Source organism: Esox lucius, chromosome 14 (assembly GCF_011004845.1).
Source record: "Esox lucius isolate fEsoLuc1 chromosome 14, fEsoLuc1.pri, whole genome shotgun sequence".
In the NCBI taxonomy this organism is placed as follows: Eukaryota; Metazoa; Chordata; class Actinopteri; order Esociformes; family Esocidae; genus Esox; species Esox lucius.
The window spans coordinates 17,267,715-17,288,854 of NC_047582.1; the positions used below are offsets into that span (position 1 = coordinate 17,267,715).

The 21,140-nt window shown below is 39.6% G+C and overlaps 1 protein-coding gene across 1 annotated transcript in view; it reads left to right on the plus strand.

The window, feature by feature from the left end:
- Window positions 1-456: 456 nt before the first annotated feature.
- Window positions 457-21,140, plus strand: part of LOC105014997 (astrotactin-2) — a 410,989-nt gene continuing 390,305 nt past the window's right edge. Inside the window, exon 1 of the mRNA XM_020053557.3 lies at window positions 457-867. Coding sequence (XP_019909116.1) covers window positions 534-867 — 334 coding nt within the window. The 5' untranslated portion in view covers window positions 457-533. The remainder of the gene's footprint in view (window positions 868-21,140) is intronic.

A 21,140-nucleotide genomic window follows, 5' to 3' on the forward strand; every position in this document is an offset into this window, starting at 1 on the left:
ATAATAAACATAATTATTTTTCAATTGAAGTAATCCAAAAGTAATCATACATTTGTTGGTAATGTAACAAATTACAGTTACAGTTTTTTTGTAACCCGTAACTGATTACTTGTAATTTGTTACTCTCCGACTCTGTGTGTGTGTGTGTGTGTGTGTGTGTGTGTGTGTGTGTGTGTGTGTGTGTGTGTATATATGAACACATACATACATATATACACACACACACACACACACACATATATATGTGTAATATATTATATACACATATAAATACATATGCACACATATATAAATACATATGCACACATATATAAATACATATACATATATATATATATATATAAATACATACACAAACACACACATAAACATATCAACAAAGAAGGAAGCAAGTCGGATAAAAATGTCAGACTACACCTGTGCTGCCGCCTCCTGGACGGACATGACTACTGTGTTTGAAGTGGCTGTAGTAGAAACGAACAAGCAGCTTACGAGCTGCACTCCAAGCGAGACTACCGCGCACAGGGATCGGTATGGCAGGAGGAGTAAAGCACCGCATCGTATTCCTCCTGTGGATCTTGCTTACAGGCAGCGCTTCAATTCGTGGAAGCAGAGGAGGAGCAATTCTTGATGAAGAGAGCGAGAAGGAAAACGACGCCGAGAGCCCTTGTGAAGTTAAAACCGTTACCGTTTCTACCCTGCCTGTACTCCGGGAGAATGAGTTCAGTTTCACCGGCGGTGGCCAAGGAAGCGTGGGAGGAATAGGAGGGGAGTCCAGGCTTCTTTTATTCGTTAGAACAGACCTACCTGGACTAATTTCTGTTATGGATGATCTCGACAACACCGCTCTCCCATACTTCACACTGGGTAAGGAAATTGTTACTTTATTTACATTACCCAGTCGGCAAAAATATCCATCCCCTGCTTTTACCATATCTGTGCATATACCACTTTTTCTGTCCGGGATTATAGACTATAATAGCGTAATGCATTACATTTATTATTTTGTAGGCCTACAACCCATATGCATATACATGTATATATACACATACATGCATATGTATTCAGTGTCATCTATCTAGATCTGAAAATGAATGTTAACAACACGAGAGCCCAAGCTGAGGCAACTGACAGATAAATAAAAAGAGACATGGTATACATCATTGTACGTTGGCTACATGAAGTAAAACAGTGTCTGTAACGTAGTCTATGCTGTATCTGAACACAACTCATGTACAGTACTAGTATAACGAGAACGTAACAACCAAGTCAATTGGTTTCTCTAGGCTACTACTGTAGGCCTAAGCTTCCTCTGCTTCTATGATTCTCTTGTTCACTCTCACCCACTCACACACACACACACACACATTTGTTTTGATATCGGTGTACATGGCGGTTTCAGGGGCAGGTGATGAAAATAAAAATGCACACATACCCAGATGATGCAGGAATAACATTTTGTGCAATGACATTGTAGGTGTAATATAGGAATTTGCCTCCTGGCCTCCCATTGTTGCAGCCACCTGCACCTCTCTGATTTGGAGAGGTTGGGTTAAAAATGGGTTTTGAGTTGGACCTTGTGTTCCATTTATGATTAAAATAACTTAATATTTAGATTTATAATTTACAACTGCTGTATGACTTCTGCTAGATTGCCTGCATTATGACGCAAATCCTGCATCCAAACTATCACAGTTGGCTGCAGTTACTTTTTTTAAGGTTGTTGGCTGGCAAATGTATATTTTAGGCTTGTGCAGACAGTATATGGTAGTTACCTGCTTCCCTGACATAATGTGTGTAACTCTCAACTGCAGAAGGGTCATTGAAGCAGCCACTAATCTCTTCCTGCTGTGCTCTTTCTGCCTCTCTCTGCTGCATGTATCATCCAACCAGACTTTATATTTGTGATTTATGTTTAATTAAATGTTAGTCAAATGTTATTCTACTCTGGCACTATTATTGATCTTTAAGCCAAAAGAACTAGCTATACACTCTTGGTGGCTTCATTAAAGCCATGCATTTTTGGATAACAGACACTGGTAATCTGTAAACATATCTTTGAAAACACTGTCTTAGAGGATAATAGGCAAGGTCAGACAATAAGAAAATAGTTGTTATAAAATCAATAAGAAAATAGTTGTTATAAAATCAAACATTGAGCGACACTGGAATTTACAAATTACATTACCCTCCCCTGGACTAGATGTAAAAAATACAATAACCTCCCACTGACTGAAATAATAGAAAAGCATGAACCTCCCCCATTTTTTCCTTCTAACAAAGGAAGAGCTAAGGGAGTGTTTGAAATAGCTTATATTTCAAACACTCCCTTTGCAATAGCAAGCAAAAGCAGGGATGAATGTTGAATTCCACTGAAGCATGTCACTGGAGAAGCCTTGGACAGATATTACAGTACAACCTATCTAGTGACAGTTACACAGTCTACTCTATAACTCATTACGATTGCATTTATGGTGTCTGTGAAACAGTATATATTGAGGAGGCCTATAACCATATCCGGCTGCATGGGAGGGCATTGGAAAACAAATGCCCCCCCCGAGCAAGAATGCTTTGTCCCCAAAAAATAGTTTGGGTAAGATGCTTCCCAATACTGTACTTAATAAATTACTGTTGGGAATGTAGCTCTCTTGCCTTCATCTGCAAATGCAATCGAAGATGTGCTTTATTAAGTGATGTGATCACCAAGCTACAAAGAATGTGTAACTACTGCAGTTACTAAATATGATTGACTGCTGTGAATTTTGCTATTGTATAGCCTCTGTAAGCCATGCATGCTAAAATGATTAGCTTTCCATCCCTCACTGGAGCGCTGAAGTTACTATTGTACATTGTTAAGTAGGATAACCTGCCCGCCTGTGGAAATCAAATACCTGTCCAACACATATGTTTTTGTGCTGGGCCTGTGTATATCACAAAAGTGAGTACAACCCTCAAATTTTTCTAATATTTGATTATATCTTTTCATGTGACAACACTGCGGAAATACAACTTTGCTACAATGTGAAGTAGTGAGTGTACAGCTTGTGTAACAGTGTACATTTGCTGTCACCTCAAAATAACACAACACACAGACATTAATGTCTAAACCGCTGGCAACAGAAGTGAGTACACTCCTAAGAAAATGTCCAAATCGGGCCCAATTAGCCATTTTCCCACCCTAGTGTCATGTGACTCATTAGTGTTACAAGGTCTCAGGTGTGAATGGGGAGCAGGTGTGTTAAATTTGGTGTTATCACTCTAACACTCCCTCATACTGGTCACTGGAAGTTCAACATGACACCTCATGGCAAAGAACTCTCTGAGGATCTGAAAGAAAGAATTGTTGTTCTACATAAAGATGGCCTAGGCTATAAGAAGATTGCCAAGACCCTGAAACTGAGCTGCAGCACAGTGGCCAAGACCATACAGTGGTTTAACAGGACAGGTTCCATTCAGAACAGGCCTGGCCATGGTCGACCAAAGAAGTTGAGAGCACATGCTCAGCGTCATATCCAGAGGTTGTCTTTGGGAAATAGACGTATTAGTGCTGCTGCCATTGGTGCAGAGGTTGAAGGGGTGGGGGTCAGCCTGTCAGTGCTCAGACCATATGCCGCACACTGTATCAAATTGGTCTGCATGGCTGTCGTCCCAGAAGATGATGCACAAGAATGGCTGTCGTCCTCTTCTAAAGATGATGCACAAGAAAGCCCACAAACAGTTTGCTGAAGACAGGCAGACTAAGGATATGGATTACTGGAACCATGTCCTGTGGTCTGATGAGACCAAGATAAACTTATTTGGTTCAGATGGTGTCAAGCGTGTGTGGCAGCAACCAGGTGAGGAGTACAAAGACAAGTGTCTTGCCTACAGTCAAGCATGGTGGTGGGAGTGTCATGGTCTGGGGCTGCATGAGTGCTGCCGGCACTGGGGAGCTACAGTTCATTGAGGGAAACATGAATACCAACATGTACTGTGACATTCTGAAGCAGAGCATGATCCCCTCCCTTCGGAGACTGGGCCACAGGGCAGTATTCCAACATGATAACGACCCCAAACACACCTCCAAGACGACCACTGCCTTGCTAAAGAGGCTGAGGGTAAAGGTGATGGACTGGCCAAGCATGTCTCCTGACCTAAACCCTATTGAGCATCTGTGGGGCATCCCCAAATGGTGGAGGTGAAGGTGGAGGAGCGCAAGGTCTCCAGCTCCGTGATGTCGTCATGGAGGAGTGGAAGAGGAATCCAGTGGCAACCTGTGAAGCTCTGGTGAACTCCATGCCCAAGAGGCTTAAGGCAGTGCTGGAAAATAATGGTGGCCACACAAAATATTGACACTTTGGGCCCAATTTGGACATTTTCACTTAGGGGTGTACTCCTAAGTGAAACCAGCGGTTTAAACATTAATTGCTGTGTGTTGAGTTATTTTGAGGGGACAGCAAATTTACACTGTTATACATGCTGAGTTCACTACTTTACATTGTAGCAAAGTGTAATTTCTTCAGTGTTGTCACATGAAAATATAATCAAATATTTACAAAAATGTGAGGGCTGTACTCACTTTTGTGAGATACTGTATAACCACATCATAAAAAATGTAGGAATACTAGAAAAATGTGCTAATCCTTTAAAAAACAAGTTTATCTTAAAAACGATTTGATTGCAACAATAAAATGTATTGAATTATTTGGCAGTGTGTTCTGAAGAGGGAACAAGAAAAGCTGTGGCTAGTGAATATGCCTGAAAATTGTACAGATTAATGTTTCGGGGGAGTGAGGGGTTGTTCCACTAAAAGTCTAAAAAACTTTTCAATATCTAAATATTGTAGTCCGCTCTGCTCTGCCAATGCAAGTTACAGTACCTAGCATTTACATTTTAAGTGGTAAAATAGTGTCCCCATCAATGGACATTGAAATAGCCCTACATATCACGGTATGGAGGCCTAACTTTTCCAGAGTATGCATTGTAAATTGACTCCAAATGCAGTTTGAAATGAATTTCAATTTAATTCTGTATCTTTGGAATATTGGAGTTTTGTATTTATAGACTTGTTAGAAATCTATTGTTAAATCATTGTAATTAGGAACTTTTTTTTTAATGTGTGACCAAGGTAAAAAAAGAGAAACCGAAATATACTAAATGGTTTGTCTGTTGGTCGTTGAAACTGTATCTTTATTTAGCAATGAATATACACATATATATAATTTTATTTTTATATTGTCCTCAAGGTAGAATAATGAACAAAGATTCCTTGTTTGTGGACGCTACAGGGGGGCGCTACACCTGGCTACGAGAATGAGAGGTTTTCAGAATAAAAGACTAAAGCAAATGTTACCAGCTCCATCTCTCTAGACTCTGGGCTAGTTAGTTTGTTCTTTGGTTTATTAATCAGTAGGCCTATGCACAACTATTTGTCTACAGGTAGCAGGTCAACAGTCTGGACAAACCTGCTCATTCAATGGTATTTCTTTATTTTTTGTATTTTCCACATTGTTGAATAATACTGAAGAAATCAAAACTATAAAATAACACATGAAATAATGTTGTAGCCAAAAAAGTTAAACAGACCAAAATGCATTTCATATTGCAGATTCTTCAAAGTAGCCACCCTTTGCCTTGATGACAGCTTTGCACACTCTGCATGAGTTATGCACTCTTTGCATGGGATGCATTTCAATAAACAGATTTGTGGAATTGATTTCCTTCTTAATGTGTTTGAGTGAATCAGTTGGCTTTTGAAATGGTTGGGTTGGTATACAGAAGACCATTATTCCTTAGCAGTTTGTCTGTACTGTAGTAGTCCATATTTATATAGCAAGAACAGCTCAATTCAGTAATGACAAATGACAGTCCATCCTAACTTTCAGACATGAAAATCTGTTTATACTGAAAATGTAAAGAACTTGAAACTGAAAGTTTCTTTAAATGCAGTCGCAAAACCCATCAAGCGCTATGATGAAATTGGCTCTCATGAGTACTGCTACAGGAAAGGAAGAGAGTTACCTCTGTGGCCGAGGATAAGATCATCAGAGTAACAAGCCTCAAATATTCAATTAACTGCAACTCAGATTGCAGTCCAAATAAATGCCTCACAGAGTTCAAGAAACATACATCTCAAAATCAACTGTTCAGAGGAGACTGCATGAATCACGCCTTTATGGTAAAATTTCTGCAAAGAAACCACTACTGAAGGACACCAATAGAAAAAGAGATGTGATTGGTCCATGAAATGGACATTAGGCTGGTAGAAATGTATCCTTTGGTCGGATGAGTCCAAATTTGATATCTTTGTGAGACGTTAGTGTGGGTGAAAGGATGATCTCCGCATTTGTTTCCCACCATGAAGCATGAAGGAGGTGTAATGGTGTGTGGGTGCTTTGTTGTCTATTATTTATTTAGAATTCAAGGCTCACTCAACCAGCATGGATAGCACATCATTCTGCAGCGGTATGCCATCCAATCTAGTTTGCGCTTAGTAATTTTTCAACAAGACAATTACCCAAAACACACCTCCAGGCTGTGTAAGGACTAATAGAAGGAGAGGGATGGTGCAGCATCAGATGACCTGAGGCCAATACTACAAAAGCAAGTACCCTTGGTGTCCATGCTGGCAATTTTTCCTTTATCTGAACATCGATGCTATGGAATGACTTGCGATTAACAAAATTGCCTTCCTTCACACCCAGTGATGCTGCTATCAAAATATGGGTGAAATCTATGCCACCAATCACTTTGGGGAACCCCATGAAAGGAGTGTGCAGCATTTAATATAAAACAGTAAACTTCATAGGGTCTACATTATTCACAGTAGTCAACGTAAGTTATTTTCTACCTTCTATTTCATAAAAGCCCTCTTTAATAGACTGCGTGAGCAAGTGGCCTGGGAACACAGCACATTTATCAATGAACTGTTAAAGCAAGAACCACCTTGCGAACTGTGCGGCAGACCATGTTTTTGCTTATGTTCTCCCATCACCCACAGCATACATAAAACTATCTGTAGCAACAACAAAAAAACGCAACGCTATGCATACAGTCTTTGGAACTGTAAACACATGACTTTGATGTGTCGCACTGGCAACATAAGGATCAACAAGCTGACAAAGATACATAATTCCCTCCCTGAGAATCAACGTTTTTTATAAAGATACTCATCAGAGAAAGCTAACAGGTTGTCGGTTTCTAAATAGTCTTGCTTTTCTAAGAGACCCTTTTACTATCCACGCACAGAGCTCCACTGTATCTTCTAAGATTAGTGATGCCATTTTCAACCGATAATTGATTGGTCAGTAGGTGGTGCTTTTATACATGCTGATACGTTATCTCGAATATAATCTGCTACAGAGCAGGTTTGGTGGGCAGCATAAGTTACCATGGCGATGTAACCCGGTAACAAGTGAACCACCATTGTGACACTGACAACCCAGTCTTAAACCTGAAGTTAGCTCGCTAATCCCAAATTCCGATTGGCTTCTGGCCTCCAAAATCACTCACCCTCAACCCAATTGAGATTGTTTAGGATTTGTTGGACTGTAGAGTGAAGGACAAGCAGCCAACAAGTGCTCAGCCTATGTGGGAACTCTTTCAAGAAAAGCATTCCAGATGAAGTTGGTTGAGAGAATGCCAAGAGTGTGCGAAGCTGTCATGAAGGCAAAGGGTGGCTACTGTGAATAATCCAAATTATTAGTTTGTTTGATTTGTTGAAAGAGATACTCTGTTGACTAAGGCCCGGATTCCCAAAGCACTAAGATGATCATAAGATCATTGTAATTTTATCAGAGCGTTTTCCCGAAAGCATCGTTATGTAAGTGGCACGTAACATTGCTTGTTCATTAAGGAGTGCTCCGGACCACTCCTTAGTCCATCGTAGCAGGCACTGTAGTGTTTTTGTGAAATAGCGCCTTCCTCAACATGTGAGGAGTGAAATATTTTATATTAATATTAATGCAAATATTAATATTGTAGGTAATATTAAGACAATAGGACAATAATCAAAACAGTTTTCATTTACCCGGGCGGAAGTCTAGTAACAAGTCCATCTTAAGTTACGCCTTGGCCAGCCCAAATCCGCCAAGCATCTACGTAACAACAGTTCAGTCATTTCCAAAGAACAAGTGCGTTATGATGCAAAGACGGTAGCACTATATGTACCCTATGCACCGCGTTTGGGGTGTTGCATGCGTTGGATTTTTCCTACTATTGCGCTGAAAGGTGTGCGTTTCAGCGTTCCGAAAACTGGTAGCTTTATATGTAATATCGGCTGAAATCTCCCATATGGAAAATAAATATATTTTGCAATGCTAAATGTATGTAGAATATAGGATGATATGTCGAATACATTTAACTTAATTCAAAATACATGTCAGATATCAAAATGTATTTCACCTTTTATTCTGAAATGTACTTAAAATGTACATACATTTTGATACCTGAAATGTATTTTGAATAAAGATAAATGTATTTCACCTTTTAATCTGAAATGTATTTAAAATGTACATACATTTTGATACCTGAAATGTATTTTGAATAAAGATAAATGTATTTCACCTTTTTAATCTGAAATGTATTTAAAAATGTATAAATACATTTAACTTTATTCAAAATACATTTCAGCTTTTATTCCAAAATGTATTTGAAAATGTATAAATACATTTCAATTTTGTCCAAATGTATTTCAGTGTCAACAATGCTCTCATTACAATTGTAATGTATTGTAGAAAATGCATTACAAAATGTATTTTGAAGCCCATATTAAAATGCATTTTTCAGTTCCTATGAAATTAAAAAGATTAAACGTAATTACCGACGTATTGATTAAATCACATTTAGGTGTTGAAACACATTTTATAGATGAACATTACCAAACTACATTTTATCCTATAGTCACAAATATAGTCTAACGTACTATGGTAAACTTGGTACTATTCACAACACGATTGGCGGATCTGGTCTGGCAAAGGCGAAATGCCCGGTTCACATTGTAACGTACGTAATGGCGTAGATTGTTTGGACGCAATCTTGCTCTGCTACATGACGCAGATCTGGGTGGACGGCTATTGCAGCTGTCCTGCAGCATAGCGATCTAGAAAACCTTACGAAGCTTTGTGTCTCTCATTTTGCTTTGAATAAATAGTCTTCCAGCCCTGTTTCTATAGACTACCTTTACCGCGAAAATAGATACATTAGGAGGGAAGAATCGAGAATAATAAAAAGTAAGTTCAGTATCAATTTACAGTGGATATGAAAAGTCTACATACCCCTGTTAAAATGCCAGGTTCTTGGGATGTAAAATAAATGAGACCAAGATAAATCATGTCAGAACATTTTCCACTTAATGTGACATATAAAGTGAACAATTCAATTGAAAACTGAAATAGCTGAGGGTGAAAAAAAAAAAAAAAACACTGACTTGGTTGCATAAGTGTGCACACCCTTAAACTAATACTTTGTTGAAGCACAATTTGATTTTATTACAGCGCTCAGTCTTTTTGGGTAGGAGTCTATTAGCATGGCACATCTTGACATGGCAATATCTGCCCAATCTTCTTTGCAAAAGCGCTGCAAATCTGTCAGATTGCGAGGACATCTCCTGTGCACAGCCCTCTTCAGATCATCCCGCAGATGTTCAATTGGATTATGGTCTGGGCTCTGGCTGCGCCATTCCAAAACATATATCTTCTTCTTGTGAAGCCATGCTTTTGTGGATTTGGATGTGTGCTTTGGGTCATTGTCGTGCTGAAAGGTAAACTTCCTCTTCATCTTCATCTTTCTAACGGACGCCTGAAGGTTTTGTGCCAAAGTTGCCTGGTATTTGGAACTGTTCATAATTTCCTCCATCCTGACTAAGGCCCTGGTTCCAGCTGAAGAAAAACAGCGCCAAAGCATGATGCTGCCACCACCATGCTTCACTGTGGGTATGGTGTTCTTTGGGTGATGTGCGATGTTGTTTTTGCAACGAACGTACCTTTTGGAATAATGGGCAAAAATGTCAACCTTGGTTTCATCAGACCATTTCCCACATGCTTTTGGGGGACTTGATGTTTGTTTTTTGCGAACTTCAGCTGGGCTTGGATGTTTTTCTTCTGTCTTGGCACCCTACCCCATAGCCCATTGATATGAAGAATACGAGAGATTGTTGTCACATGTAGCACACAGCCAGTACTTGCCAGAAATTCCTGCAGTTCCTTTAATGTTGCTGTAGGCCTCTTGGAAGCCTCCCTGACTAGTTTTCTTCATGTATTTTCATCAACTTTGGAGGGACGTCCAGTTCTTGGTAATGTCTCTGTTGTGCTTTATTTTCTCCACTTGGTGATGACTGTCTTCACTGTGTTCCATGGTATATCTAATGCTTTGGAAATTATTTTGTACCCTTCTCCTGACTGATATCTTTCAACAATGAGATCCCTCTGATGCCTTGGAAGCTCTCTGCAGACCGTGGCTTTTGCTCTGAGATGCAATTAAGAAAATGTCAGGAAAATCCTACTAGAACAGCTGAACCTTTTTGTGATTAATCAGAATCACGTTTAAATTATGGCAGGTGTGTACTAATCTGACACTGCCTTGCTCTGCCTGATAATGGAAGTTTTCAGTTGTTAAAGGTATGTGTCTACCTCAGGAACCTCATCACTGCTATCCCTGCATTTCAGTTGCACATACACCTTGTACATTCAACCTTAATACATCACTCCTTCATTTGCCTTGTTTCCACATCTTGAATGCCATTTAAAAAATGCCATTTGTACACGAACAACTATTATCCCAGTTGTAACATACACTATACCTAATACTTATAATCAAACTTCTGCCCTCCTCTATTTGCCTTATTGCACATTTAGTATTGCTCATCTACACATTCCACTGGTAATATGCATATACTTAATACTTTTTATAAAATGTTTGCTATCTTATATTTGCCCTTCTGGTTAGATGCTAACTGCATTTCATTGTACTGTATTTGTACTGTACTATATAAATTCATTTCAGAATGACACAGTTGAATCTAATCTAATGTGTTATCCCAAAACCTGTATATATTTTTCTGCATTTTTGGGGCCTTCACAAATGTTCAAGTCAAGCATGCCATGTGCTCTAATGCACCCCTGTACCATCAAGGATGCTGGCTTTTGCACTGTGAGCTGATAACAAGCTGGATGGTCCCTCTCCTCTTTAATCTGCTGCATCCATGATTCCTGAAAATATACTTTGATTACACTTCAGTCCATCTAATATTAGCTCAGAGAAGGCGCTGGCGTTTCTGGATGTTGTTTATGTATGGTTTCTTCTTTGCATGGTAGAGTTTTAACCTGCATTTGTGGATGCTGCAACATACTGTGTTCACAGACAGTGGTTTTTGGAATTGTTCCTGAGCCCTTGCAGTCATGTCCACTACACACGCATGTCTGTTTTTAATACATTGCCGCCTGAGGTCTTGAAGATCACGATCATCCAGTATTGGTTTTTCGTAGATAATGAGATTTTCAAACTCTTTGCACATTTATGATACGTTATTCTTGAATTGTGGCACTGTTTGCCCACACAGTCTTTCACAGCGTGGTGAAACCCATTCTGTCCTCACTTCTGACAGCAGGTCCATCCTCTCCTGAATAATCTTTTAATACTGAATCATGTTACTGAGCTGTTGACAGTTGACTTAATTAGTTGTATGATTTTCTGCCCGTTACACAACATTTATAGTCTTTTGGTGCCTCTGTGATATCACTTTAAGGGAAAAAATAAGTTGATTTTAAATTTCATGGCATCAACACATCTCAAAAAAGTTGGGACAAGGGCAGGTTTAACACTGTGTGGCATCCACTCTTCTTTTTATAACAGACTGCAAACGTCTGGGGACTGAGGTGACAAGTCGCTCAAGTTTATGAATAGGAATGTTGTCTCATTCTTGTCTAATACAGGCTTCTAGTTGCTCAACTGTCTTAGGTCTTCTTTGTTATACCTTCTTCTTTATGATGCGCCAAATGCTTTCTAATGGGTGAATGATCTGGAATGCAGGCTGGTCATTTCAGTACCCGGATCCTTCTCCTATGCAGCCATGACATTGTAATTGATGCAGTATGTGGTCTGGCATTGTCATGTTGGAAAATGCAAGATCTTCCCTGACAGAGACGACCTCTGGATGGGAGCATATGTTGTTCTAAAACTTGGATATAACTGTCAGCATTGATAGTGCCTTTCCAGATGTGTAGGCTGCCCATGCCACAAGCATTCATGCAATCCCATACCATCAGGGATTCAGGCTTCTGAACTGAGCGCTGATAACAACTTGGGTTGTCCTTGTCCTCTTTAGTCCGGATGACATGGCGTCCCACTTTTCCAAAATTAACTTCAAATTTTGATTTGTCTGACCACAGAACACTTTTCCATGTTGCCACAGTCCATTTTAAATTATCCTTGGCCCAGAGAAAACGCCTGCACTTCTGGATCCTGTTTAGATACGGCTTCTTTTTTGACCTATAGAGTTTTAGCCGGCAACGGCGAATGGCACAGTAGATTGTGTTCACCGACAATGTTTTCTGGACGTATTCCTGAGCCCATGATTTCCATTACAGTATCATTCCTGTATGTGATGGAGTGCCGTTTGAGGGCCCGAAGATCACGGGCATCCAGTATGGTTTTCCGGCCTTGACCCTTACGCACAGAGATTGTTCCAGATTCTCTGAATCTTTTGATGATATTATGCACTGTAGATGATGTTAACTTCAAACTCTTTGCAATTTTTCTCTGAGAAACTCCTTTCTGATAATGCTCCACTATTTTTCGCCGCAGCATTAGGGGAATTGGTGATCCTCTGCCCATCTTGACTTCTGAGAGACACTGCCACTCTGAGAGGCTCTTTTTATACCCAATCATGTTGCCAATTGACATAATAATTTGCAAATTGGTCCTCCAGCTGTTCCTTATCTGTACATTTAACCTTTCCAGCCTCTTATTGTTAACTGTCCCAACTTTTTTGGAATGTGTAGCTCTCATTAAATCCAAAATGAGCCAATATTTGGCATGACGTTACAAAATGTCTCACTTTCAACATTCAATATGTTATCTATATTCTATTGTGAATTAAATATAAGTTTATGAGATTTGTAAATTATTCCATTCCTTTTTTACTCACAATTTGTACAGTGTCCCAACTTTTTTGGGATCGGGTTTGTATGTCTGAAACTGGTTAGTGGCTATAGAATATATAATCTTTCATCATCCTGTTCTATGAGCTTTGCAAGATGCAATGTCGATAAGTACATTTGTTTAGTAACAAAATATGTCTGTTGCACATTATTTTGATGTTTTTGTATAACTGACAGTTTAGTTATTTAATAGTCACTTAGAATGCGCTCAGTACTATTATTCTATATGGATAACTTGCATAGCAATATTAAGCATGTTTTTTCATTGTAATATCCTAATTTAATATTCTTCTTAGATTGCATATCATGAATTTTTTCTCGTAAAATGTACTACACTTACTGTGTAAGAAATTCTGCAATATATGTATAACTGTAACTGAAGCATAGTCTTTGTGTCTGTTCCAGTTTCACACTTGAATTTGAGTAAACTTTCAAACGAACATCTGCAAACTGAGAACTGATGTGCAGACTAATGGGAGTCTACGTAGGACTGGTTGTCCCAAATAATTAAACCCACGAGCTGAACAAAATATGATCATAGAAGTCTCTAAGAACCCCATGGTGAGGTCAAGGGATTTAGAGGCCTCTTTTGCCACAATCAATATTGACATGCATGAGTCAATTGTCAGAAAAAGACAGCACAAACCTGGCCTACGTGGAAGGTCAGGAAGGAAGAAGCCTGTGCTCTAAAAAAAGAAAATCAAGACACGACATTTGCCAGATTACATCTGTAAAACTAATGAAACAATGGGCTCTGGACAGATTTGGCTGCAATACCAGACACCATGTTTGCTGAGAACGGAACATTGCCTTTGAACAGGACCTCATACCAGCTGTATAGCTTTGGCAAACAATTGTTATTGTTTGTGGCTGCTTTGCAGCCTCATGGCCTGGCCTACTTGCCATCATGTGTCAACCATGAATTCCCATATGTACCACAGAAATATTTTTACTAGTTCATTTTTCTCATAGATTATATACACTGATCAGCAATAACATTATGACCACCTGCCTAAAATTGTGTAGGTCCCCCTTTTGCTGCCTTCAACTCGTTGTTGTGTTCCTCAAACCATTCCTGAACTATTTTTGTTTTGTGGCAGGGCACATTATCCTGCTGAAAGCCACCAATGCCATCATGTTATACCATTGACATGAAAGGGTGCATTTGGTCTGCAACAATGCTCAGGTAGGTGGTACGTGTCAAAGAAACATCCACATGAATGGCATGACCCGAGGTTTCCCAGCAGAACAATGTCCAAAGCATCACACTGCCTCCACCGCCTTGCATCCTAAGTGCATCCTTGTGCAATGTGTTCTCCAGGTAAGTGACACACACGAACCCAGCCATCCACATGATGTAAAAGGAAACAGAACAGGCCACATTTTTCCAATGCTCCATGGTCCAGTTCTGATGCTCACGTGCCCATTGTTGGCGCATTCAACAGTGGACACGGGTCAGCATGGGCACCCTGACTGGTCTGCGGCTACGCAGCCCCAAAGCCCCAACAAATAGCTAAACACTCACTGTTGCCAGGTTAAGCAAAAATGTCCAGCCCACGACTGCTCAAAAACCTGTATATATGCATATGGAGCTGTGGATCCTACTGTAGCTGACGTCTGACTGTGATAACAGCATACGAACACATATAGCCTATAACGACAGAAATTGTGCGGCCGCGGTGAAGTTCAGACGTAGCCCACAAACCTGCCACCCGCGACCAATTAATTTTCACCCGTGACATTATTTGAAAATGCCCAATTTAGCTTGAAAACGTAGATTTGGCAATGCTGGATACACGGTGTGTTCTGACACCTTTCTGTCAGTACCTGCATTAACGTTTTCAGCAATTTCAGGTACGACAGCTCGTCTGTTGGGTCAGAACACACGGGCTAGCCTTCGCTCCCCACCTGCATCAATAAGACTTGGCTGCCCATAACCCTGTCGCCAGTTCCCACTTTTGATAGGTACTGACCACTGCAGACTGACCAGGAAAACCCAGCAAGGGCTGCCATTTTGGAGATTGTCTGACCCAGTCCTCTAGCCATCACAATTTGGCCCTTGTCAGAGTCGCTCTGATCCTTAAGCTTGCCCATTTTCCCAGCATCTATCACATCAACTTTCAGAACAGGATGTTCACTTGCTGCCTAATATATCCCACCCACTGACAGGTGCCATGATAACGAAATGATCAGTTTTTCACTTCTCCCATCAGTGGTCATGAAGTTATCTGTGTAGGCTGATCGGTGTAGTTTGATAACGACCCAGTAGATGATCTGATGCTCTGGTGGGATGGTGATTCTGCAGAGGACAATGTGTATGCTAATAGAGACGATTGGTATGCTAATGACGAGAAAACGGCGTTCAGCTCTGGCGGATACTGTTGATCTGAAAGGCCTGGCAGTTCTAGTGTTAATAGGGTTTTTGCTGTGTACATCATTAGTTTGAGTTTGGTTGCAGTGTCAGTTTCACCTTTTCCATTGTATCTGTTTGGGTGAGAGTTTTCACAGTGTTTCCCTTAGTTAGCTCAACTATTTATATATATGGGGGATGTTTGTATTGAGTTTCTCCCAGGTCAGTATAGTGGACTGTTCTAGTATGTCAGTGCTTACTAGGAGGGGATGGGTGGCAGCAATGGATTGCAGGTCAGGGGCTGTAGATGCTATATATTTGCCTGTACGAATTATAGATAAACTATACATTATTTTACCCATTATTGTCTTGAGGTCTTATGGGGTTAGAATCCAGTTGGGTAAAGACCTAAGCAAGGGGAAATGTTCTAGGGGCTATAGTTAAGGGAATTATCCCTGTGTGATATTACCATCCATAATAGATGAAATTACACATCTCACAACTCACACATTAGTCTCATTCTATAGTAAGATGACAATAAACGAGAGAAGAATTGTTTTCAATGTGTCATTGTGTACAGATGTTATTACATAATAATACATATGTATGTGCAATACATATATTTTCAGCATATTAATTTATGGATACATTAATAATTTGTAATAATATTTAGGAATATACCCAAACCGTGATCAAATTAAATCATATTTTCTCTTTGGTATAAAGCATGGCTACTCTTGCAGTTTAAAATGAAAGAATAAGACATTAAGCGAGAAAGAGCCAGGCAATAGACATAGGTCACCTTCAAACATGGTGAACATCAGATAAGCAAGAGAAAAAACTGAAGTCCAAAAACAGAGTGGTGCACAGTCTTTTATCCTGGCCGGGCTTTAGCATGGCAGCCCAGAGGAAGTTTGCTGGCTGTTTGGTATCTTTGATGCCAGAAATGGTGGGGATGGTCCAACTGAGTGACTCAGCCACTGAGAGACCTTTGATACCACTGTGCTTTTGATACTCTTGTATCATTCAAACATTTTCTAACTACTTAATTGCATAGTAGCTGATGGTATAGTTATACTGCATATGCTGTATTCAATGTTGATATTTATGTATGAATACTTTGATATCCAGAAAAATATCCAAAAGCATGATGATTTACACACATCAGCCATAACATTATGACCACTGACAGGTGAAGTGAATAATGCGATTATCAGTGTTATCATGACACCTGTCAGTGGGTGGGATATACACTAAAGTACCAGTCTAATACTTGGTAGGCCTCCCATGGGAGCGCAGAACTGCAGAAATACAACGGGGCATGGACTCCACCAGCTTGCAGAAGTATTCTGTAGACAATGAACACAATACTTCCTGCAGAGTGGTCCAATATTCTGTTGTATTCTCAGGTGTAGGATTTCTGTGTTCCACAGCACGTTGCATGGCATCTCAGATGTGTTCGATAACATTGAGATCTGGTGAATTAGGTGGGAATGGCAAGACCCCAAACTCAGATGAGTGTTCCTCTAACCATAATTTGGTGTGTCTAGACTTGTGTGGCGGTGCATTGTCCTGTTGGTAGAGGCCAAACCCATCGCCCTGTTGACATGCGGGATCCATGGCTTCATGGGGTTTTCTCCACACACTGATCCGTCCATCTGCCTGAAACTGTTGGAAATGTGACTCGTCAGACCATGCTACTCGTTTTCAGTCATCAAGTGTCCGGTGGCAGTGTTCCCGAGCCCAGGCAAGGCACATAGCTGTGTGTCGAGTATTCATCAGGGGTACTCGAGTTGGGCGTCGGCTCTTAAATCCCATATCCCAGATGGAGGTAACGTTGAACAGTCAGGGATGTTACTTGGACTACCTGAGCATTGTTGCAGACCATGTTCACCCTTTCATGGCAATGGTATTCCCTGATGGCGTTGGCCTCTTTCAGAAGGATAATACGCCTTGCCAAAAAGCAAAAATGGTTCAGGAATGGTTTGAGGAACACAGCAACAAGTTCAAGGTGTTGACTTGGCCTCCGCCCTAGACCCTTCTACTCCCTCTACTTTCTCAGCTGTCTTCGATCAGTTTGAGTCTGTATCACTTTCATTATTAACAAAGGTATTTCATACCATGCACCCCACAATTTGTCCCCTGGATCCCATTCCCGCTCGTCTTTTAAAATATTTTTTTGATACGGTTGGGCCCAGTATTTTTATTCTGATTAATACTTGCCTTATTTATGGGTGTGTTCCAGCTGCTTTTAAACATGCTTATTAAAAAAATAAACCTGGATCCTAGTGTTCTTTCAAATTTTAGGCCCATCTCTAAGCTATCTTTCTGTCTAAAGTACTAGAGAGAGTAGTTCTTAACCAACTGACAATGTTTTTAGGAAATCATGATATCCAGGAAAAGTTTCAGTCTGGCGTCAAACCACATTATAGTACTGAAACGGCATTCTTAAGAGTTTTTGATCTTCTTGAAACTGTTAACTCGGGGAGCCCCGCTATTCTGGTACTTCTGGACTTGTCTGCTGCCTTTGATATGGTGGGTCATAGGATTCTCTTGAAACGCCTTGAACAGTCCATTGGCATCTCAAAGGAACTGTCCTGAAATGGTTTGAGTCATACCTGACAGATAGGAGTTTTTCGGTCCACCTAGCTGAATTGTCATCAACTACGGTACCTCTCACTTGTGGGGTCCCCCATGGCTCCATTTTAGGAACCATCCTTTTCTCATTATATATGTTGCCTTTGGGGTCCATTTATAAGAAACACAATATCTCCTTTCATTGCTTTGCCGATGATGTACAAATATATATGCCGATAAAAACAACATCTAAAGCCTGTTTTAGACGCCTAAAGTACATCAAAATCTGGTTGGCACTAAACTTTCTTACTTTAAATAAACGTAAGACAGAGATTCTTATGTGTGGATGAGGTAACTTGCTGGGTGATCCTCTTGGTACCCTAGGCCCTCTAGTCTCTTATAGTAGACTGTTTGTTAAGAATCCTGGTGTTATCTTTGATAGATCCTTCAAATTAGTCTAGTAGTGAAATCTAGCTTCTTTCAGCTAAGTCTTTTGGCAAAAGTTAAGGTCTATCTTTCTCAGAGGTATTTTGAGATAGTTATCCATGCATTTATTACGTCTCGGATGGATTACTGTAATTCCTTGTACTTGGGGGTAGATCAGAAAACCCTAAATCAGCTCCAGCTAGTACAAAATGCCGCTGCTTGACGTTTAACCGGTATAAGTACATAGGAGAACATGACACCAATTTTGGTGTTAGTTTCAGGGTTGACTTTAAGATTCGAATGCTTGTCTATAAGGTTTTAAATGGATTGGCCCCTTCATATCTGTCTGAACTTTTACATAATTTTTCTCCAGCCCGAGCACTGAGGTCAGCTAACCATTTACTTTTAGTTGTCCCAAAAGCCAGGCTAAAAACAAGAAGGGATCGAGCATTCGCGGTGGGTGGTCCCATCCTCTGGAGTAACCTATCACTGCATATTCAAAACGCCCAGTGTACGTTACTTACTAAAAGTAATTACAGTTTGTAGTCACAGTTCCCATAATTAACTAGTTACATTACTTAGTTACCAACTCTAGAATGTAAGTCGTTAAGAAAAATCCTTTGAGTCTATTCATGTGTTCACTTTTAATATGTTATCGTATAATTACATAGTCAAGTATTGCATGGTCTGTATCAGTCACCAGCATTATCAATCAGTTTTCGTTGCACAGCAAGAGTGACCAATCCTATTATCTCAAGTAATCATATACCATAATGAGAAACAATATTTGAATTTAGTTATTTAGAATCTCTTAAAAATCAAGAAATTATTTTGTATTTCAAGTGCCTCCACATTTTCAGGCCAGGCATATTCCACAGCCTAACATTAGGCACATTACAATTTGAAATCTTTTTGCAAAAATGTGGAAAATCCATTTATAGTTGATGACTTTATTCAGAGGGGAAAAATGTCTAATTATGTTTTGAAATTATTTAGAATAATCACATTTTTAGAATAATCACGTTAATTTGCGATCACCTTTGTTTGGCCAACAGAGGATGATTTGGGATCGAACTTTGGTTCTCCAACAGGCAAGAGATTCTACCAAAACATTACAGCAACCCCAGTGATTGGTTACGTGCCAGGGTAATAATCACATAGTCTAAATAGTCAACTGTTTCCTAAGCCTAAATATGTGCATCTCAGCCTTCCACTGCACAAATCGCTTGTGGACGCTATGTATCGATTTGGAATGAATTGAACCTGGGCGAGTGGCTTTGGTGTATCATGAACTTTAGAATGGAGAGCTGGTGCTGCCATCTTTGCATCCTTTGTTGCCACTTGCTACTGGAGAAAATAAATACTACATAAAGCTAAGTTGGTTGAATTGAGGGAAATTGAGCAACATGTTATTTAAAACATTAACTAGAAAGGGATTACATGAATTGAACAACTAACACGTTATGTTACTTGTTACCATTAAACAGTTGTCTGACTAACATATTACTTATTACTTATTAACATGTTACACCCAACATTAATGGCAGGCCATTTTCTGACCAATAAACTGAATGCATTGTGAACGCGTCATGTTTTCACCTTTTAATCAATCTTATTATTTTGATGTCGCTGTTTTACTTTAATAATTGGCGGGAGTGATTCAACTTGGATACCAGTAAAAGGAGTAGTTGTGGACCAGCATGAAAGTGCCATCTACAGAAATTTGAGTACTACAAGGTTGTTAAATTATTACTTAAAATAGTTACCCAACTTTTGAGATATTTGTCCCAAATCACATCACGAAATAACATGTTTGGATTTTTAGATCATATTTAAAGGTTTGCTTTTGAAATAGCTTTCTCAAAATGTATGATATTTGTCCCAAATTGCATCACTGTGTTCTATATTATATTATCTAAAAGCTGCAACTTTTTTTTAAATTTAAATTGTGCTGAAGGTTGAAAGCAAAGCAACCTACTAGGGCTACACATTTGTGGGAAGTTCTGCTACTGTTTATAAAATAAACAATTCTGCCAATTGTTTATTTGTTGAAAGAGTTAATTACAGATTATATTTTGACATTAAGCCGTGTAGCCTCCAGTAATAGCTTTCTAATCAAACTATGTTCAGAGTAGCAATGGATGTCTAATCTTAGTGGTAACCTCAAGAGTGTGCTACCTAGTTGTAGTGAAATTCTTACAAAAGTAGAAGAGGTGTTATCCAGATTGTCAAATCCCTGAATGAGTAACCTTACAATTTTGTCAGATGTCTCTGTAGCAAACCTCAGACTTGGTACAGCTTCCCACCTAGATGATTACTGGCACACGCAACATACTGTACATCCTTTGACATTCATTTATTTTATTGAACAATGCAAGGTGTGAAAATGTTTATTCAATAAACTTTAATTCTGGATACCAGGAAGATTTACCTTTTGTAACAGATAATGGCTTCCTAAAACATCCTAAACCATTAGGATTTCAAAATGTATTGGAGCCTGAAGTACTGGGGGACATACACACAGACGTTTCAGTTCAGTATTATGCCGTGTGTTCTGGTCGTCCATCCAGACACACCCCATCTTGTCGCTAGTCCTGATGGAAAGGTAGTTGACCCAACGGGGGAATCCTTCATTTGGACTGATGGAGGTG